The 17,765-nt window shown below is 44.8% G+C and overlaps 1 protein-coding gene across 2 annotated transcripts in view; it reads left to right on the top strand.

Moving 5' to 3' along the window:
* Positions 1-609: 609 nt before the first annotated feature.
* Positions 610-17,765, top strand: part of LOC148022673 (DDRGK domain protein) — a 61,885-nt gene continuing 44,729 nt past the window's right edge. Inside the window, exons 1-5 of one of the 2 annotated variants that reach the window (XM_087695110.1) lie at positions 610-879; positions 1,144-1,240; positions 1,440-1,552; positions 1,629-1,730; positions 1,824-1,985. In XM_087695110.1, coding sequence (XP_087551236.1) covers positions 775-879; positions 1,144-1,240; positions 1,440-1,552; positions 1,629-1,730; positions 1,824-1,985 — 579 coding nt within the window. In that variant the 5' untranslated portion in view covers positions 610-774. Of the gene's footprint in view, positions 880-1,143; positions 1,241-1,436; positions 1,553-1,628; positions 1,731-1,823; positions 1,986-17,765 lie in introns of both variants that reach the window. The other variant, XM_087695109.1, reaches the window with a different exon arrangement.

The raw sequence follows: 17,765 nt of genomic DNA, 5'->3' as shown, positions 1-17,765 counted from the left end.
TGTATGCTTCATTTGAAGGAACTTACTCCATGAAATGAAATAGTAAACTTGTAGAGGCAAACTCTTAGTACCTTGGAAAAATTGATTTGAGACTTTTGCCTTATGCACATGCTTGTGTGAGGCTGATAGATTTTGCATATTAGAGACATTGATTTTTTGCATGTCCTTCACAAAAGCCCATGCCACAGCTTGAAGGTTGAAACCTTTGACATGCGCAACATAACCCTCTTACTTAGTCAATTTGCCTCTCTCCTCTTGTATCGAGTAGTTGATCCTATTTGTCCCTTGTCCTTTTTACTTGCTTGTAGGTAGAGGATAAACAATAAACAATCTCACAATGACTCTCTCTCTTGTCAACCCTATTTGAAGAATCATTTTTCATAAGTTATGCAAATCTTTTAATACTATTTTAAAAAAACCGAGTCTATCTTTTAAACTGTAAACCTTCTCTTTTAAAGGCTCAATATTTTTATCTAGATTTGTAATTTGTTGGACAATAAATGTCGGTTCTTCCGTACACAGAGGGAGCTAGTAAAAATTGTTTTAAGGTTTTGTTTACTTAGCCCATTTTATTAAGCGCAGGTTTCGCAGGAAATATTTTCTTCTCCCCTCCCCCTCCCTGCCCCTCCCCGGCTCTCTCTCTCTCTCTCTCTCTCTCTCTCTCTCTGTCTGTCTGTCTGTCTGTGCGTGCCCCCCCTGGCCCCGCCGTCCCAAAAGCTGGAGACACACATATATGTCTTTCTAACGGGAAGGTGAAGGACCAAAGCCAGATTAATGCGAATGGATCCATTGACAGTATTGATCAGCACACTTGTACTTCTGTTCCTCGTTCCCTTGCTCTTCTTACGTCGTCGGCGTGAATCCCCCAAGCTTGATCAGGTCAATGGCTTTCGTCTGATCGCTCACTCAATTCTGCGTTACTACATATGATAAAGCGCGAGTAGTAAACAATCACGTGCTAATGGGCAAAATGGAAATTCAATTACGAATGCTTTGTACATATTTTGACACTCAATTTTTAGCTTCCTCAGCTACAAATCGTCTTAAATTGTTTTAACTAGTTTTCTTGCATTGATAGTTTCAATGACCTTCTATGGACATGTTGAAGTAGTTACCGACATGGCTTGCATCTGGAACTCCCAGGGTGCTGCAGTTGTTGATGTTCAGTCTTCATCACGCAATGCTGGTACTCGTAGGATGCGTAGAAGGAACGTGGATGGTGCCTCAACTTCTAGGACTGGTGAGTTCAGTTTTGAAGTTCTAATGTTTGTTGGTGGTTCTTTACTTTGATTTAAAGTTATTTATTTGGCTTTCCTGTTAATGATGCATGTGTTTCAAGTTCCATTGCCGAGGCTGCTCTTTGGATGTTTCAAGAGGTTTTATTCTGGTCAATAGTTCTCATGATTTTGACTTTCCTGTTGTGGGGTGGCAATCAGAAGAGGCAGATGGAGAGGATGAAGTACAAGAGGACTTGAACCAAGCTGCTTATTATGCCACAAAATCCTCAAAAAAGAAAGAGACGAAAAAACAGGAAAAAGAGGCCCGGAAGCAGGTGTGCTGTCTGATATCTGCTTATGTGAACAATGCACTTTGGGATGTAGTTAAAACTCAACATGCTTTGGTACTAGGCTGAAGATGCTTCTCGGGACATGAGGAGGCAAAAGCAAGATAGATATGCTGAGATGCGGCGTCGCAAGGACGAAGAAAGAGAAGCTGAAGAATTGCGCAAGGTGCATGCATTGCTAATTATGATGAGGAGTTAAAATTTGTTTTATTTTTGTTATAGTTTTGCATCTCTCTTATTATTGAATGGTCATGTGAAGGAGGAGGAAGCTAGACTACTACAAATAAAGGAAGAGGAAGTTGCAAATGCGGAATTTGAAAAGTGGAAGGATGCCTTCATAGTTGACACAGAAGGAACAGAAGAAGAAGAATTGCGAGAAGGATCCAAGGGTTTGCTCAGTGATTTTGTAGAATACATCAAGGTTTGGGCCCTTTGAATACTCTTAATTAGACTTCGAATTTAATGGAGATTTATTGGCATATGTCCCCTCTTCTGTTAGGCATTGTTGCTTGTCTTGCTTGAGATACTCCATCAAACCTTAATGCTATTCATAGCAAGTTTCTTGTTTTGGGATACTTTTGAACATCAAAACATATTATTATTTCCAAATAGGTCAAGTTGATCTGAAGTACAATGTAAAAATTACATGGCGTAGCGAACACAATCTGAGCAAGGAGTAGAGAATACACAACAAATATGAGAAGAACAGAAACTGCTTTAATTTTAAATGAATAGATATAAAGATGGCTTTGTTCATCCGTGTGCTTCCATTGTGAAGCTGAGATGGCAATCTAAACAAAGGATAGGCGAAAAGCTTAAGGCTAGCCGGAAGAATTTTGACTAGGTGAAAGATAGATTAATGATGGCTTGGGAGGGGATTTCCTTTTATAGCTCTGGAAGGTAGTTTGGTCGGCTCGTCTGACCATATTATGAATTTTTCCTAGTCGGCAAAAGAATATTCCTTGGTGTCAATAATCTTTCTCTTTTCAAAGTTCAAACCGATCCACTAGCTCCCAAGTGTCATTTTTCATTATGTTGTTATATTCAGCTTGCATAGCTGTTATCCATGTTAAATTAGCAAGGGCTTCTTCCAAGTCTGTTGGCTTCTTTACTTCTCTTATAATCTCCGCCATCAAGGCCATATTGACTATGTGAGTAGAAGCCTTCCTTTGCTCCTCTATTCTTTGAGACCTCTTTGGTCCATTTGCCTTTTTCTCAATAGTCAAAAGCATGGAATTACTGTGATCATGGAGCTGCTTCACCCCATCACAACAATGGCTTTTTCGATAGTGTGATTGGTGAACTTTCTTCTCTTCATCCAAAGATGATGTTTTCTCCTTCTTGAGGATAGGGATAGCTCTTGGGACAAGTCCATAGTGGACTACTTCTTTAGTGGATGATAAAGTGGACAAACTTGTATTTTTCTCCTCCATTATATGTGACTGCTCCTTAAATACCACATTATGACTTACTATGATATTCTTTGTCACTTGGTCATACAACTTGTAAGCTTTTTGCTCATCACTATAACCCAATAAGATGCATTTTGTGCCTTTTGGTTTTAACTTGTTTCTCTTATCTTTTGGAACATGTGTATAACATTCACATCCAAAAGTTCTAAAGTGCGAGATAGATAGTTTTTTACTAGTATCGGCCTTGTGAGGAGTTTTGTCCTTAAGAGCCTTTGTATAGCTCTAATTGAGAATGTAGATTGTAGTATTAACAACTTTTGTCCAAAATTGGTTAGGTAATCCCTTGCCCTTAAGCATGCACCTTACCATTTTTACAATTTTGCGATTTCAACGTTCAACAATGCCATTCTGCTGAGGTATATGAGGCATTGTCAATTTATGCTTAATCCCTTTGCTCTTGCAAAAGTCTTCAAACTCCTTTGAGTTGAACTCATTATTGCTATGTGTTTTAAATTTCTTTACACTTTGCCTTGTTTCATTCCAACAAGTTTTAACTATTCTTTAAACTTACCAAAAGCTTGAGCCTTATTATGAAGGAAGTACACCCATATCTTTCTACTATAGTCCTCAACGATCAACATAAAATAAGAGGATTCCCCTAAGGCTTGTGTAAGCATTTTACCGCACAAGTTAGCATGCACCAACTCTAAAGGAGCATTTGCTTTGTTTTTGCTTTTTTGTGGAAATGCTTTTCTTTGTTGCTTGCCTATTATATAAGCTTCACATGGTTTTTTCATTTTAGTTATTGCAAGTAGATGACAAACCATATCTTGCTTAGTCATTTACTTTTGCCCATACCAATGGTGGTTGTAAGGGCACTTGGCTCATTTAGGTTGTTTCTTATTTCTTCTTTGTTGACAACTTTGCTAGCATTGTCGAGAATTTTTGCACTTGTCTTGGTAAACCTCACCTCATGGCTAAGATTAGTTATGGAAGCAATTGATATTAGATTTTTCTTAATCTCTAGAATATATAACATATTTGAAAGTTTTTTGAGTTCACCATTTGTAACAACAAAATAAATAATACCCGTACTCTCAACAGGACATTTTGCATCATTCTCAACTGTCATAGTGATGGATTTTTATAGAGGTTACATAGAACTATATAGACCTTTCTTGTTGGTCATGTGATGGGAGGCGCCACTATCCAATATCCATGAGTTAGTGGTAGATACTTCTTGTGCCGAGGAACACGCTTCTTCAATGGTTGCCATGAATAACTCTTAAAATTGGTTTAGTCGTATTGGCTGTATCCTTCCCTTTAGTTTTCGGAGCGCTATTTTTTCATTAGTCTTCTTGATACAACAATTTGCAATTGTATGTTCTTTTTTCTTGCAGGTTAAGCACTCTCCTTGAAACTTTTTCTTACTACCCTTCTTCTTTTTGTCACCATTGGTAGAGGAACCACCTTTGCCTTTCTCATTGGTAGAGAATGCATCATCTCCAATGTTTCTACCTTTTTCGGTTTTAAACCATAACTACTTCTTTATCAATAGTATACAAAATTCCTCAAATGTCAAAGCCATAGTTACAACTAATGGGCAAGATGGACCTGTGGGATGCTGTCCCCGAAATGTTTCTATGACGAGACACATAATCTTTGATTGGGACATCACATTTACATGCATCACAAAGTGATGGGATGGAAAATGTGACGGATTGCAACTTATTTGAAGTTTCAATCCTCTCTCTCTCTCTCTCTCTCTTCATCCAATCTTCCTTATCATCTCATGGTATGGATATCCCAAGCACGCGGTAACCACTCTTGTGAAGGGAAGAGTGCACAATGGGAGTGCAAGTTAGAAGTGGAGCAGTAGTGTTGAGAGTGAGAGAGAGTGAATGCCAAGATGAGTGTACCAGATTTTAATGACATACGGCACTTTGGCTATTACATCCAAGTACTGGTAACCACTCTCGTGAAGGGAAGAGTGCACAATGGGAGTGCGAGTCGGAAGTGGAGCAGTAGTGTTGAGAGTGAGAGAGAGTGAATGCCAAGATGAGTGTACCGGATTTTAATGACATACTGCACTCTGGCTATCACATCCAAGCACTGGAGTATGTGAAGAAAGACCGAAATCCTTGACTGGATGGCCAAGCCAAATAGCTTCTTTAGAAGCTTTTGTGGCTGAAATATAAGTACTCAGTGCCACAATTTTTTGCAACCTTGAACACCAAGAGATACCCCCACCTCTGTATTACCATTCATGCAACTCTAGTAGGCTTATGGGCTGCCAAAAACGGCTCCAGCCCATCACGTCGCCCATCTTCGTGATCATAAGTTTCAAGCTCTTTCTTCGTCTTAACCTATTTATTCAACTGTCTTATGTATACAAAGTATATGGTGAACTGAAGGTTGTGAAGTTCCTCTTGAACCTATAAACATTCACTTGAATCCTATTTATCTCTTGAAGTCACATCTCCATCTATCTTGTCCAGTTTTCTTGCCAAACCCCTGTGTCAACCCTACGCACTGCGACAACGGGCGCAGGCAAAGCAAAAGCGCACGCAGGGGGGGAACGAGCAGGCGCTAGACGAGGCACTAGCAACATGCCGTAGGCAGGAGGGGGCTCTGGCGATGGCGACAGGGAGGGAACAACGGGGCAGACGCGATGAATCTGGGGGGGGTGGCGCGGCGATCAATCGGGGGTGGGGGTATATTTATAGGTTTCAGCCCTGAAATACCCTGTTTTAGGCTGAGAAGAAGAGACCAAAAGTATCACATAACAGTGCCAAAAGATGCCTTTGAAACTTTCTTACAAAGACTATAGCTTGTAGTCACTCATAAGAACCAAGAACAGCCCATGTTTTACCAAGATTAAAGAAGAGGATCACAAACAAAGCTTCACCCCATGAATACCCTGTTTTGGGCTACCAAGGATAATCCAAGATGACACAAATAATCTCCCAAAGAGTACTTTCAATGCCTCTTCAAGGCAAGAGTGATTAGACGCAGCAATTACAAGTGAAAGTAGAGCACATTCTCTTCATAAACCATAAGAATAGAAATAGAGCATCAATGAGACATGATTCAGCCCAAAAAGAGAGCGTTGGGCTGCATATGACAGTCCAAAATCAGAGCTTTATGTCTCCCAAAGATCTCTTCTTGATAGAGAAGAGAGTCTACATCAAGAGGAAGGTACATAAGACATTGCCCTTCTCTTCTTCTTCATCACAAATACATGTACCACTTGAACCGTGCAAGAGGTGCTTTGTAAAACAGAGATTCAGCCCATAAAAGAGCAAGCTTGGGTCTTTAAGTACAGCCCACAAGCCTTGATAATATAGATCAAGAAGTGGAACAAGAGGCTCACTTGATGGGAGAGAGTTGCTACTTCATAGACATAGACACAAACAATGTTCAAAGCTTCCTTCTTTCTTCTTCCATGAGCATGAATCCCCGTGAATGGGCTGTTGCCCTCCTCTTTATACACATTTGCCCTGTTTCTCCAGCCAAGAGTGGCCCTCTATTTCAGTCAATGCATGGAAAGAGAGGTACTTACATGTCAAGTAGAGTCTTCTTATGTTGCTTGTGGTTGCATGGCTTAACCTTCTCCTTTGTGTGGTAGCTTGGACTTCTCTCTCGCTCCTCCATCCATGGCACCTTGATCTGTCTTCAAACTGCCCGAAAATCACGGTGGAAAAAGCGGGCTGATCCTTCTCTACCACAAGCTTAATACACAAAGGTTTTAAAGTCTCATAAGTCATATCAAGTCATTTACATAATGTCATGTGTGCACTAGGTTGACCATATGCACTTTGGAGAATTATAAGAAACTTAAGAGAGTGGTTTTCCCATTCAAGCATAGTGACAAAGAAGCTTACAAGGCAGAATCAAAGGGCTAGAGTTCCAACAACCTAGTCTTACATCATGTTTTATGCTTGGTGATTTACATGACTTATTACAACTTGTGGTCAAAGAAGCAAAGTAGAGTGGGTTTTAATTTCAAGGTAGTCATGACATTGTCTTTATTCAAGGTGGGAACATATGACTCAAGGTAGAAAGACCAAAGGATGGAATATTATATTGGAATGAAAATAGAAGTGAAGGATAATAGTGATTGAAGTAGGAAGAATAACTTATTTTATGAACTCTCTAGAAAGTTCTAGAGTGATTGAGAAACAATAGAAAGTGTTTTTTTTCATTCATGGGCAAACATTCCCATGACACCGCCTTGCCCCCTTGCGTTGCCCTACCCCCCCTGCCTGCACCTGCCTGTTCCCCCCCCCTCAGTTGCTCCCTCGTCTTGGAGCAACTCCCCCTTTGGAAGCACAACAGCGTGAAAGGTAGATTCTCAGTAGGGATGCGCAGTGGAAACCTTTGGTCAAACACCGGCGCACTCTACGAGTGCCCCCCAGTCAAACGCCTTGCGTGTTGTTCTTTCTGAGGAACAGCTCTTAGCTGTGCGGGCCACAAAGTTGGAGCTTAAAGAAACAACAATATTTGGTAAGGTAGTTGGACACTCCCCAGAGAGGCTCCAAGTGCGAGATTAGCTCCACTCCACGCTGCGCATTGGCACAATGCAGATTGTGGAGGCAGTCCTCATGGGCCAAGGGATCTTCATGGTTCGACTCATCTATGTGGACGTAGCTCGGGAGTTAGTGGAGAGCTCGCCCTATGCCTCCACGAAGGGGGTCATTTACATGGTTTCCTGGTATAGTGGCTTCACAGTGAAGTCTTTTCTGCTTCACAATAGATTTCTCAAACACCCGCCCAGTCACCTTACTTTTCCCCGGACTGGCGGTAGAGTACCGCCAGTTAGTGGAGGACTTTGGACAGCTCTTCGGCACAGTTCTTCCTGCCTCCTGCACGGATGCAGTGATAGCTGCAAGAGTTCCAAAGGTACTAGTGGTCGTGAAAGACAAAGAATATACCAAAGTTCCTGGAGATTGAGGCACTCCTTTAGGCAACAGGTCATTGTGACTGGGCAACCAGGACAGTGCCTGGGTTGCCACGACTTTGGGCATCAGGCAGCATATTGTACACGTTTCAGGCGGCTCCGCCGACAGGCCCGCAGGTGGATGCCGACGGCTTCACACGGGTCTAGAGACAACAGAGAGGGAGATAGCAGGGGGGGCCACAGCTAGATCCCCAGATGTAGCCTCGACAGCAAGGAGCAAGAGGGCGAGCGACACCCCCTTGGCAGAGCACCCTGCAGCCCCCCCTGCCCGCCCCACCTGGCAGGACCGCAACCCCCCACATCCACCACCCGCGCCACAGACTATCTCACCTGAGATCCCACAGCCCTCACATCCCATCCCCGCCCCCCCCCTCCCATGTCCCCTCCCACTGACCCTGGCCCACCAGCCTCTCCCCACCCCCGCCACGTACCTCCGACCATCCTACCATCCCTCGATCCTCTTCCTCCCCACAACCTTCCTTGCCTAGCATCCCCCCTAATCTGCACCCGGTTCAAGTGATCCCCCCAGACCCACCCCCCCCTCATCCCACAGGAGGTGATGAGCCACACACGTCGACATTCTCCTCCGACAAGCAATTTTCCTCCTCCCACACAGCTACCAGCTCATCTGCCCCTACCGCCCGTCACACTTTTTTGAGACAGGCACAATTGTTGCCACAGGAGCTTTTTTGCAGTGGCCCATGGTCCTACATGAGAGTTGCGGAGCGCAGAGAGTTCCCACTACCTCTAGAGGTGGGGATCTTCGTGGTTTGTAAGTCAAGGAGGGGCAAGGTCCTACTAGCACCGCCGGATGGACCAAACTACACTTTTTTCCTTCAGTCCTCTCACTTAGGGGATTGGACGATGACATAGATAGAGGAGTTGAAGAGTCAGGTGGAGGACCACATCTCCCAGTGGATGGGAGAAAAAGGACTAGCACTGTTTGCAGCACAGCAGTGGCCTAGTTGCATAATGGACATTAACTGGTGGGCTGGTGCCACGGTCCCACATTTGAGCATTATCTTTGGAGTCCCTCCACAGTGGAGAGCTCTGAGGGATGTGATCGAGTGGCCCTTGGCATAGGCGGCCGTTTCTACGAGAGTACAGAGTCACGACTCTGAGCATGACTGATAGATGCATTGATAGTATCACCTAGAGCATCTATTATCCCTATGGTTCGGCCGAGGGCCACCATGGGGGATTGGAGTTCGTCGTCCAGACCTGTGGCAAAGCGTACTTGCATGCCCCATAGTTTCTTCTCCTCATCAGCAACTTCCACACCGAACAATGTGTGTTCAGTCAATCACAGGTTTCCCCATGAGCTTACACCTTGCATCCTAGAATGTGAATAGCCTCCACTACAATGGGGCACGTGGTTCCAAGAAGTTGATTTGTTCGGTAGGAGCTGCAGCCTGCCCTGCTGGACGGATTGACATCTTACTTCTACAGGAGCACAAGCTCACACCCACCCAGGACCAGCGGGTAGGGAAGGTACTCCTGGGCAACTCGCACACTTATTGGGAGCACACCATAGGTGCCCACGGCAAGAGTGGAGGCGTATGCACCCTCAATGTCTATGCTCCTATGGAGGTTGGGGCATGTAGTAGGTTCTGGGTGGAGATTGCGGATGGACTCCCAAAGGTGGACTCTTGGATCATTGGTGGAGACTTCAACAACCTGGAGGCTTTGGAGGACGAGCAAGGCAGAGGCAGAAACTACCAGGGCATGACTGGGGAGGAGCAGGATGCATGGGAGGTCTTTCTACCGACAGTAGGAGCACACGATGCCTGAAGAGACCTTGCCTTCCACAGGAGGGAGAGGTCCTTGGACTTCTCTTGGGGATACAGGCGGCTAGGTGGAGTCCTGCTGCAGCGGTTGGACAGGTTTTATGTGGGAGAGTGGGGAGGCTTTCGTGGAGGCTAGATTGGGCAGTTGGCAGGCACCACGTTGTCCGATCATTGCCCGGTCCTCTTGACACTTGATCCCCCAGCGTCTGCCCTAGACACACGATCTTGTCGAATCCCTGACTCGATCTATAGGAGGGAGGAGGTGACGCGACAGATAGAGCAGATTTGGACCAAGGAGTGGGGCAAGAGGGACCGGATCGCAAAGAAGGTTGCAAATGTTCTAGCCCAGTCGAGCAGTATCTGTCAAGAGGTAGCCATACAGGCCAAGCAACAAAGCTGGGAGGAGGAGAGAGCACTCGTGCGGGACCTTGTAGCCACGCAGAGATTATTATAGGAGGCACTAGGGGATCCCACCCTCCACGCATAGGAGGTGCGTGTGCGAGCAACCATTGCTGGTCTAGAGGATAGGCGCTCGGAGTTCTCCTTCCGCACCTCACAGCTTTCTGGACGCTGAAGGGGGACACGATGTGCAGGGAGTTTTTCCAGGTGCACCAGCCTCGCACCTCAGGAGAGCAGATACGCAGCCTTCGAGATCAGTATGGGAGGACTCATTCTAGCCCAAACGAGGTGATCGAGATTGCCACCGACGACTAAAGACGCCTTTTCCAGCAGGAGACAGCCCTCTACTGATGGCCTTTTAGGAGATTTTCACTTCAGGACAGATGCCAGGGAGTCTTTCGGCAAACCTTATCAGTCCTCTCCCCAAAGGGGGAGACCGGCCAGTGGAGACCGATCACCTTATTGTCAGTGTCCTATAAGGCACTGGCAAAGATGATTGGTAGGCAACTACACCTCGTGCTTCTAGACATCATCCATGACACACAGACTGGCGTTGTCCAGGATAGGAGCATCCTAGACAATGTATTCACTTTCTGAGGCGACAGAGTGGGCTTAGTAGAGTGGGGAGAGACTGGCCGTACTACTCTTGGATTTCGAGAAAGCCTATGATAGGGTGGACTGGGATTTCCTAGAGGGCACCATGGTGAGGTTGGATTTTCCCCCGGCTTGGATTTGCGGGGTCTCCGCACTTTATAGATCGGCCACCAACAGGGTTCTCATAGGTGGTAGGCGAGGAGAGGAGTTTCCATTGAAGAGATCAGTCCGGCAGGGCTGCCCCTTGGCCCCATACCTGTTCTTACTCTTTGCAGAGGCGATGTCTCACTTCCTCAGGTCGTGTGAGCGGATTACGCGGCCTCCGACTTCCAGTGAGAGAGGAGACTGAGTTGTTAGACTTAGAGTATGCTGATGATACAACACTCTACATAGAGGACAATGAGTTGATGCTGGTGAGAGTGAGGTTGGCTCTTGAGGTGTTCGGTTTTGCAGCGGGAGCAAAAATCAACAGGCAAAAGTCGGTTGGTTTCCTCACAGACCCGGACTCTAGCACGGAGTGGGGTGACCACTAGATGGGTGAGTAGAGGGCAGACCATTCGGTACCTAGGGTTCTAGGTGGAATCCCGCCCAGTAGTTTCTTCCAGTCCTCAATTCTATTCGGAGGAAGCTGACCTACTGGAGCACGGCTCGCCTCTCACTAGCTGGCCGATCCCTGGTGGTTAACCAGGTCCTCCTAGTGACGGCCTGGTACATCGCCTCATGTTGGTGCTTCTCCTCATCCTGTGTAGTGTGGAACTTCCTTTGGTCCGGGTTAGATGGCTCTAGGGATTCTAGGGCCAAGGTGGCGTGGGCGACCATCATATGACATCGGTCAAAGGGAGGGTTTAGGATCATATATCCAGAGTATCAGAGTATGGCCCTCTTGGGCAAGCTAGTTGTCTGTGACGTCACACCAGGAGGACAGACCTGGAAGGTCCTATTGCAGGAGGGTCTTCAGGATTGTAGACGGAGGCTTGGCGGTGAGTGGAGGTTGTCCCTGAGATGGATCTTCACATCAGCCCAGATCCCCCCCCCCAGATCACCTTTCCTACGCAGCTTGCTCCGCTTGTGGTAGGGCCTCCGTAAGGCTCTAATCCAGAGCTCCCCAGGCTGCCAGGAGAAGATAGACCGTTAATTGGTGATCTGGAACCCCTAGGTCAGAGATCAAGAAGGGGCACAGATTGGTGAGCGGCCCCACATCCAGTGGGTTGGTTGGGAGGCTAGCGCGGCTCATACCATCAGGACATGGTGGGAGGTGTACAAGATGGTGGACAAGGAGGTGCTGCAGCGAGTATCAGGTTGCCAGAGAGGAGTGGAGTTGAGGAGAAGGGAGATAGATGCTGCAATATCTCAGGAGTGGCTTGATCCCTCGATACGAGAGCTGATAGAGTCTGGGGAGGTATGGGCCGCTAGGTTTTCACCAACAGGCATCCCCCTACAGGTGGCAGGTAGACTGGGCGGTGCTCCACCTGGGACTTTCTTCACCGTATAGGGGGGGGGGGGGGCGTTTGGCTCTTGATAGAGGGCAGTAGGATGAGGGGATAGCTGCCCTTTCATGGAAGAGGATCCGGGTAATTAGCCTTCAAGGGAAGACATGGCGGCTGGACCCTTTTGTCTTCTGGTAGGAGCTCAGGGAGTGGCGCCTCTAGATTTGGGAGAGCAGGCTACTTGATGGGCTGGAGTGGGATCCGAGAGAGTGGCTATGGCTGGCCACGGCGGTCGATAAGAAGCCACTGAGGTTCCTGGAATACACCGCCAGGATTGGCAGACACGCACTGATGCAGGAGGATATGGATTGGGCACCGTCACGAAGTAGACACTGGGCGGAGCACAACATCACGAACCCTTTCCGATGGGCCTTCTGGCGCCGCCTATGAGATAGCTGGAGGTTGAGGAGGGTATCTTAATTTTTATGGCTGGTGGCACATGGAGGCTTGGCGGTGGGAAGCTGGCTTGCCTTGATGCAGGAGGGAGGTTGTAAGCGCTGCACACAGCAGCCTCTGGAAACCCCAAAGCACTGCCTTTGGTTGTGTGAGGCGGCGTAGCTCGTGTGGAGACATAGTTGTTTTCAGACGCGTCTGAAATGAATTTCAGACGTCTGAAAACCCCATATCAGACTTGACGTTTTTTTAAATTAAAAAATGTTGACGACTTTACACAAAAGCATACAGAATGTGGTCGCCTTTATCTGCCGACTCTTTCCTTGGATCCAGGCAGTCTGAAACACACACTCCTGAGGAATTGTGACTGAAAACAACTGAACTCAGCCTGAGGAACTCCACAAACTGTGGGAAACACAGCTCTCTACTTGGAAATACTGCTGCCCCAAATTCAACTTTCAAGGAATTGACATGATACATGATATGCGTGTAACTAAATGGGTAGATTAGTTGATGACAGATGAATCATGAATCATGATATATGATGTGACTTTATTATGCAGTTTTCAGTTTTGCTTTTGGTTGTTCCCTTTCAGTTTTTAGTCTACTATGCAGTTGGCATTGGGCAACTTGGCTTGAATCTTGATGACAGATGTATCATGTATCATGTCAATTCCTTGAAAGTTGAATGATGAATCATGAATCCTTCTATATTGACTCAAACTCTCGAGTCTCAGTCTTCAAAGTTCAAGAGTTGTGCATTGTTCTTTTATTTTGAAATTAGCACATGTTTATCATGTTTATTATATCTTAAAGTTGTGTATTTTTCTCATATTTTGTTAAGAATATGTTAAAAAATTAGGGTCACGTATGATTCAGGTCTAGGGTCTGAATCATACTCGTTTCATACTTTCATACGCATTTGCGTTTGACGTTTGATTCACGTATGGAAAAACTATGTGTGGAGAGGAGCATGCCGCATCCTTCGCCGTTTGCACCTAGCCTTGGATGTATCTCATGGGGAGCTCTCTGCCGGCAGGCGGTCAGCCAAGGCCGTCACCTTATGTATGAGGCCGGGATGCAAGACACGATATTCATTATCGAGGCTGGGTCGTGCGCAGTGGTTGGTTTGGAGGCTCTACCCATTCGCCAGGTTCCACACAGCAGACCGCTCTGAGGTATGGGAGATCATAGGGAGTCTTATTGGTTGGCATATTTGGAAGGCGCGGTGTCAGGAGGCCTTCGACAGAGAGAGACTTTCAGTACATGCGACCTTAGCAGAGCTTTGGACCTCCATCATCCACTCCCTTCGTGGCCGATGGGATCAGCAGGTGTAAGGCGAGTCCAGGGCTTGTCAAGAGTTTTGATGTCATTTCATACACACTTGGGGCGGCTAGGACCTGTTTTTTGTGATGCAGGCAGCAGCCCCAGATGGCGATACACCCCCCCCCTTCATGGCTTCTTGCCTAATGTTAATGCTAATGCTAACGCTAACGCTAATGCTAATGCTATTGCTAATGCTAATGCTATTGCTATTGTTGCTTTTACACATGATGTAGTTGATGTTAATGTTATTGTTGCTTGTACACATGATGTAGTTGACTTTCATTAGCTCCAGCTAGTTTGTTGAGCATGAGCACTCCGTTGTAATCAAAATTTTTTGAGTAATATAATTAGCCACATTTTATTTGCAAAAAAAAAAAGAGAGAGCCCCACCAGCCAAAGTAAAGACATACCTACTGGTAGATTTCCTAGTGTCAAGATTTCTTTTCATGTCTGAATCACAGAAACCCTGCAACTCTAGTGTACCCTTTCCATAGTATATACACTTCTCTTGTGTACCTTTGAAGTATTTGAAAATACATTTCACTGCTTTCCAATGTGGATTGCCAGGGTTAGATTTGAATCTACTAACAACTCCCACTCCATGAGCAATGTTAGGGCGAGTTGCAACCATAGTATATGTTAAGGATCCACAAGCTGATGCATAAGGTATGCCTTTCATAGCACTAGTAGCTGCATCATCCTTTGGGCAATCAGCTTTGCTAAGCTTTGTTTTTGTGGCGGTAAAGGCACACCAAGGAGCTTAGCATCAGGCATATTAAACCTATCAAGTACTTTGCTAATGTACTTGTCTTGTAAGAGAAACAACAAGTGCTGCCCTCTATCTCTTTTAATGTGCATGCCCAAACTATGTTCAGCTGCCCCCAAATCTTTCATAGAGAAAGCTGAACTTAGCTGCCTTTTAAGAGCATTCAAAGTACTCTTATACTTTCTTGCAATCAGGATGTCATCCACGTATAAGACCAGCATAATAAGACTTTCATCATCAGCCTTTTTAGTGTATAAGCAGTCATTTGCATGACTGCGTTTAAAACCATGGCTGAGCATGAAGGTATCAAACTCTTTGTACCATTGTCTAGGGGCTTGTTTCAGCCCATATAAGCTGTGTTTCAGCTTACAAACCGAATGCTCTTTCCTTGGAATGGCAAAACTTTCAGGTTGTTTCATGTACAACTCTTCGTCCAGGCCATCATGAAGAAAAGCAATCTTCATGTCTATCTGATCCAACTCTAAATCCAAGGATGCAATGAGAGCAAACAAAACATAGAGAGCATAGTCATCTTCACCATTGGTGAAAAAACCTCTTGGAAGTCTATTCTTTCCTTTTGTATATAGCCTTTAGCAACCAACCATGCATTGTACTTGGGTTTTCCATGAATACATTTCACTTTGTAAACCCATTTATTAGGGATAGCTTTCCTATCCTTGGGCAAAAGTACAAGCTCTCAAGTGTTATTTGCATACAGAGACTTCATCTCTTCCTGCATATTGCTGATATTCAACATTTTCATGCTGCTGTAACCTGTTTTCAGTATGTTCTTCTCACTGTCCTATTCCATCCTGTGCATCTATTTGCTCTCCATTATCTTTTGGCTGTAGCACAATGGGTTGCTGCTCATTTTCAGCATCAAAAGGGACAGGTTCTTCAGCTAAGGGCTGCTGAATGGCTGGCTATTCATGCTGAAATTTGACATTCTTTTTGTCAAGGTCACCTTGTGTAGCATGCTTCAGCAACTTTGTCTCATTACATACTACGCCTTGGTTGTGTACTATTTTTCTGCCCTGAGGAAGCCAAACTCTATAACCCATCGGTGTCTCCCTCATCTCCATATCCCATGAAGATGCCCTTGATGGATTTCATGTCTAGTTTGGTCCTCTGATCCACAGGTACATGCACAAAGGCATCACAACCAAAGACATGCAAATGGTCATATGAAGCAGGTTTTGCTAGATCAAACCTCTTCAAGAAAGCCATTTTCCAACGCACGATTTGAAGAGTGATGGCATACATGAACTGCGGTTTTAAGAGTCTCTCCCCAGAATTGCTGTGGGAGATTAGCTATGGATAGCATGCGTCTGACTCTCTCACAAAGTGTGTGATTATATATTTCAGCCACACCATTTGATGCAGGATTATAAGGGGCTGTTAACTTATTCTTAATGCCATGTATCTCACAAAACCTTTTGAACTCATTAGAAACATACTCACCCCCATTATCCGTTCTTATAGCTTTTAATCTAAGTCCTTTCTGTGTGGTAACAAAAGCATGAAACCTTTTAAAAGCATCCAACACTTTCTTTTTGCTCTTTAACACATACACCTATAAATTTTTATTGAAATAATCAATAAAATTGACAAAGCACCGTGCACCCCTATATGAATTAATAGGGATAGTGTACACATCAGAGTATACTAAATCAAGAGCATTGGACTTCTTAACGATACCAGAGTAATAAGGAGACTTCACATGTTTTCCATATATGCAGTCATTACAAAATTCGAGACCAGAGCCTTTTACATCAAATCTCCCTAAAGAGGAGAGGCCCTTTTGGCTCATATGGCCAAGTCTTTTGTGCCAAAGTTCCATTTGTGAATGAACTTCAGCCACATCCAAGAACTTGCTAGGTAATGCTTTACAATGCAAATAATAGAAAGTCCCCTTTTTGTTGCCTTTATCAATCAGCAGAGTCCTTGTGGATCTTCCAAGATCCACCACTAAAGGTAGTAAAATACCCTCTTGCATCAAGTTGCCCAACTGAGAGTAGACTTTTCTTTATGCCAGGTATATATTTGACATCTTGTAAAATCAGCTCTTGGCTGTTTTCAAGAACCAAATGAATGGTACCTACACCCTCTATCTCAGATGTATAGTTGTTTCCCAAGAAAACCTTGCCTAGACAGCTTGTAGTGTATTCAGAAAATGAGTCCAAAGAGGCAATAACATGAAAAGAGGCACTGCTGTCCACTATCCATGATTGGGACAGCCCATCACGAGTTGAAAGTAAGGCATCAATTATTTCCTTATTGGTGATGTGCATATCACGTGCTGTTGCCATAATGTCTACATTGCATGAGGTTGCAATCTCTCCAATGTCAGAGAGCTCTTCAATGACCACATTTAATGCAACATTTGTCTTTGCAGCTTCTTTTGAGGAAGAGTTGCCATCATTTTTGTTATTATCCTTCTTTTTCTTTCCTTGCTGTTTCTTTCTTTCTTGCTCTTTCTTGTAATACCGGCAATTGGGCTTTTTATGGCCTTTATGCCCGCACTAGTAGCAAGTAGCATCCTGCTATTTGTCCTTTGCCTTTACTCCTATTTTTGCCTTTATTTGTTGCATTACCCCTCTTCTCTGACCTACCTCTAAGATGATAGGCCGAACCACTGCTTTTTCCAGTGGACTTTCTTTTGATCTCCTCATTGAGGATAGAACCCCTAACACCATCCAAGGTTAAAGTAATGTTGTTGCTAAGTGATTAGGTGAAGTCATCAACAAGAAAATAGCCTTCAGTTTATCATTGAAGGGCTGCAAACCAGAGTCTTGCAACTGATTCAAAATCCTTATGAAAGCACTCAAATGCTCAGATACTGGCTTAGACTCATCCAACTCCATGTTCACAAGCTTGCACATGAGATGCACTTGATTTACTAGAGTCGTATTTTCATAAGTATCCATTAACTTTTTCCATATAGCATAAGCTGTATCAAGATGCTTAATGTCTATAAGTACATCTTCAGATATAACCATTTTAATGTATGCAATGGCCTTGTTGAGTCTATCCCAGTCCTCATTTGCTATAGCTGCATGCTTAGTTTCCAAGAGAGC

This window comes from Lygodium microphyllum, chromosome 16, assembly GCF_053477565.2.
Source record: "Lygodium microphyllum isolate KBCC chromosome 16, Lygodium_microphyllum_v1.1.10, whole genome shotgun sequence".
NCBI lineage: Eukaryota > Viridiplantae > Streptophyta > Polypodiopsida > Schizaeales > Lygodiaceae > Lygodium > Lygodium microphyllum.
Note: the sequence above shows the minus strand (reverse complement) of the source record. Positions and strands in the feature narration are given on the sequence as shown.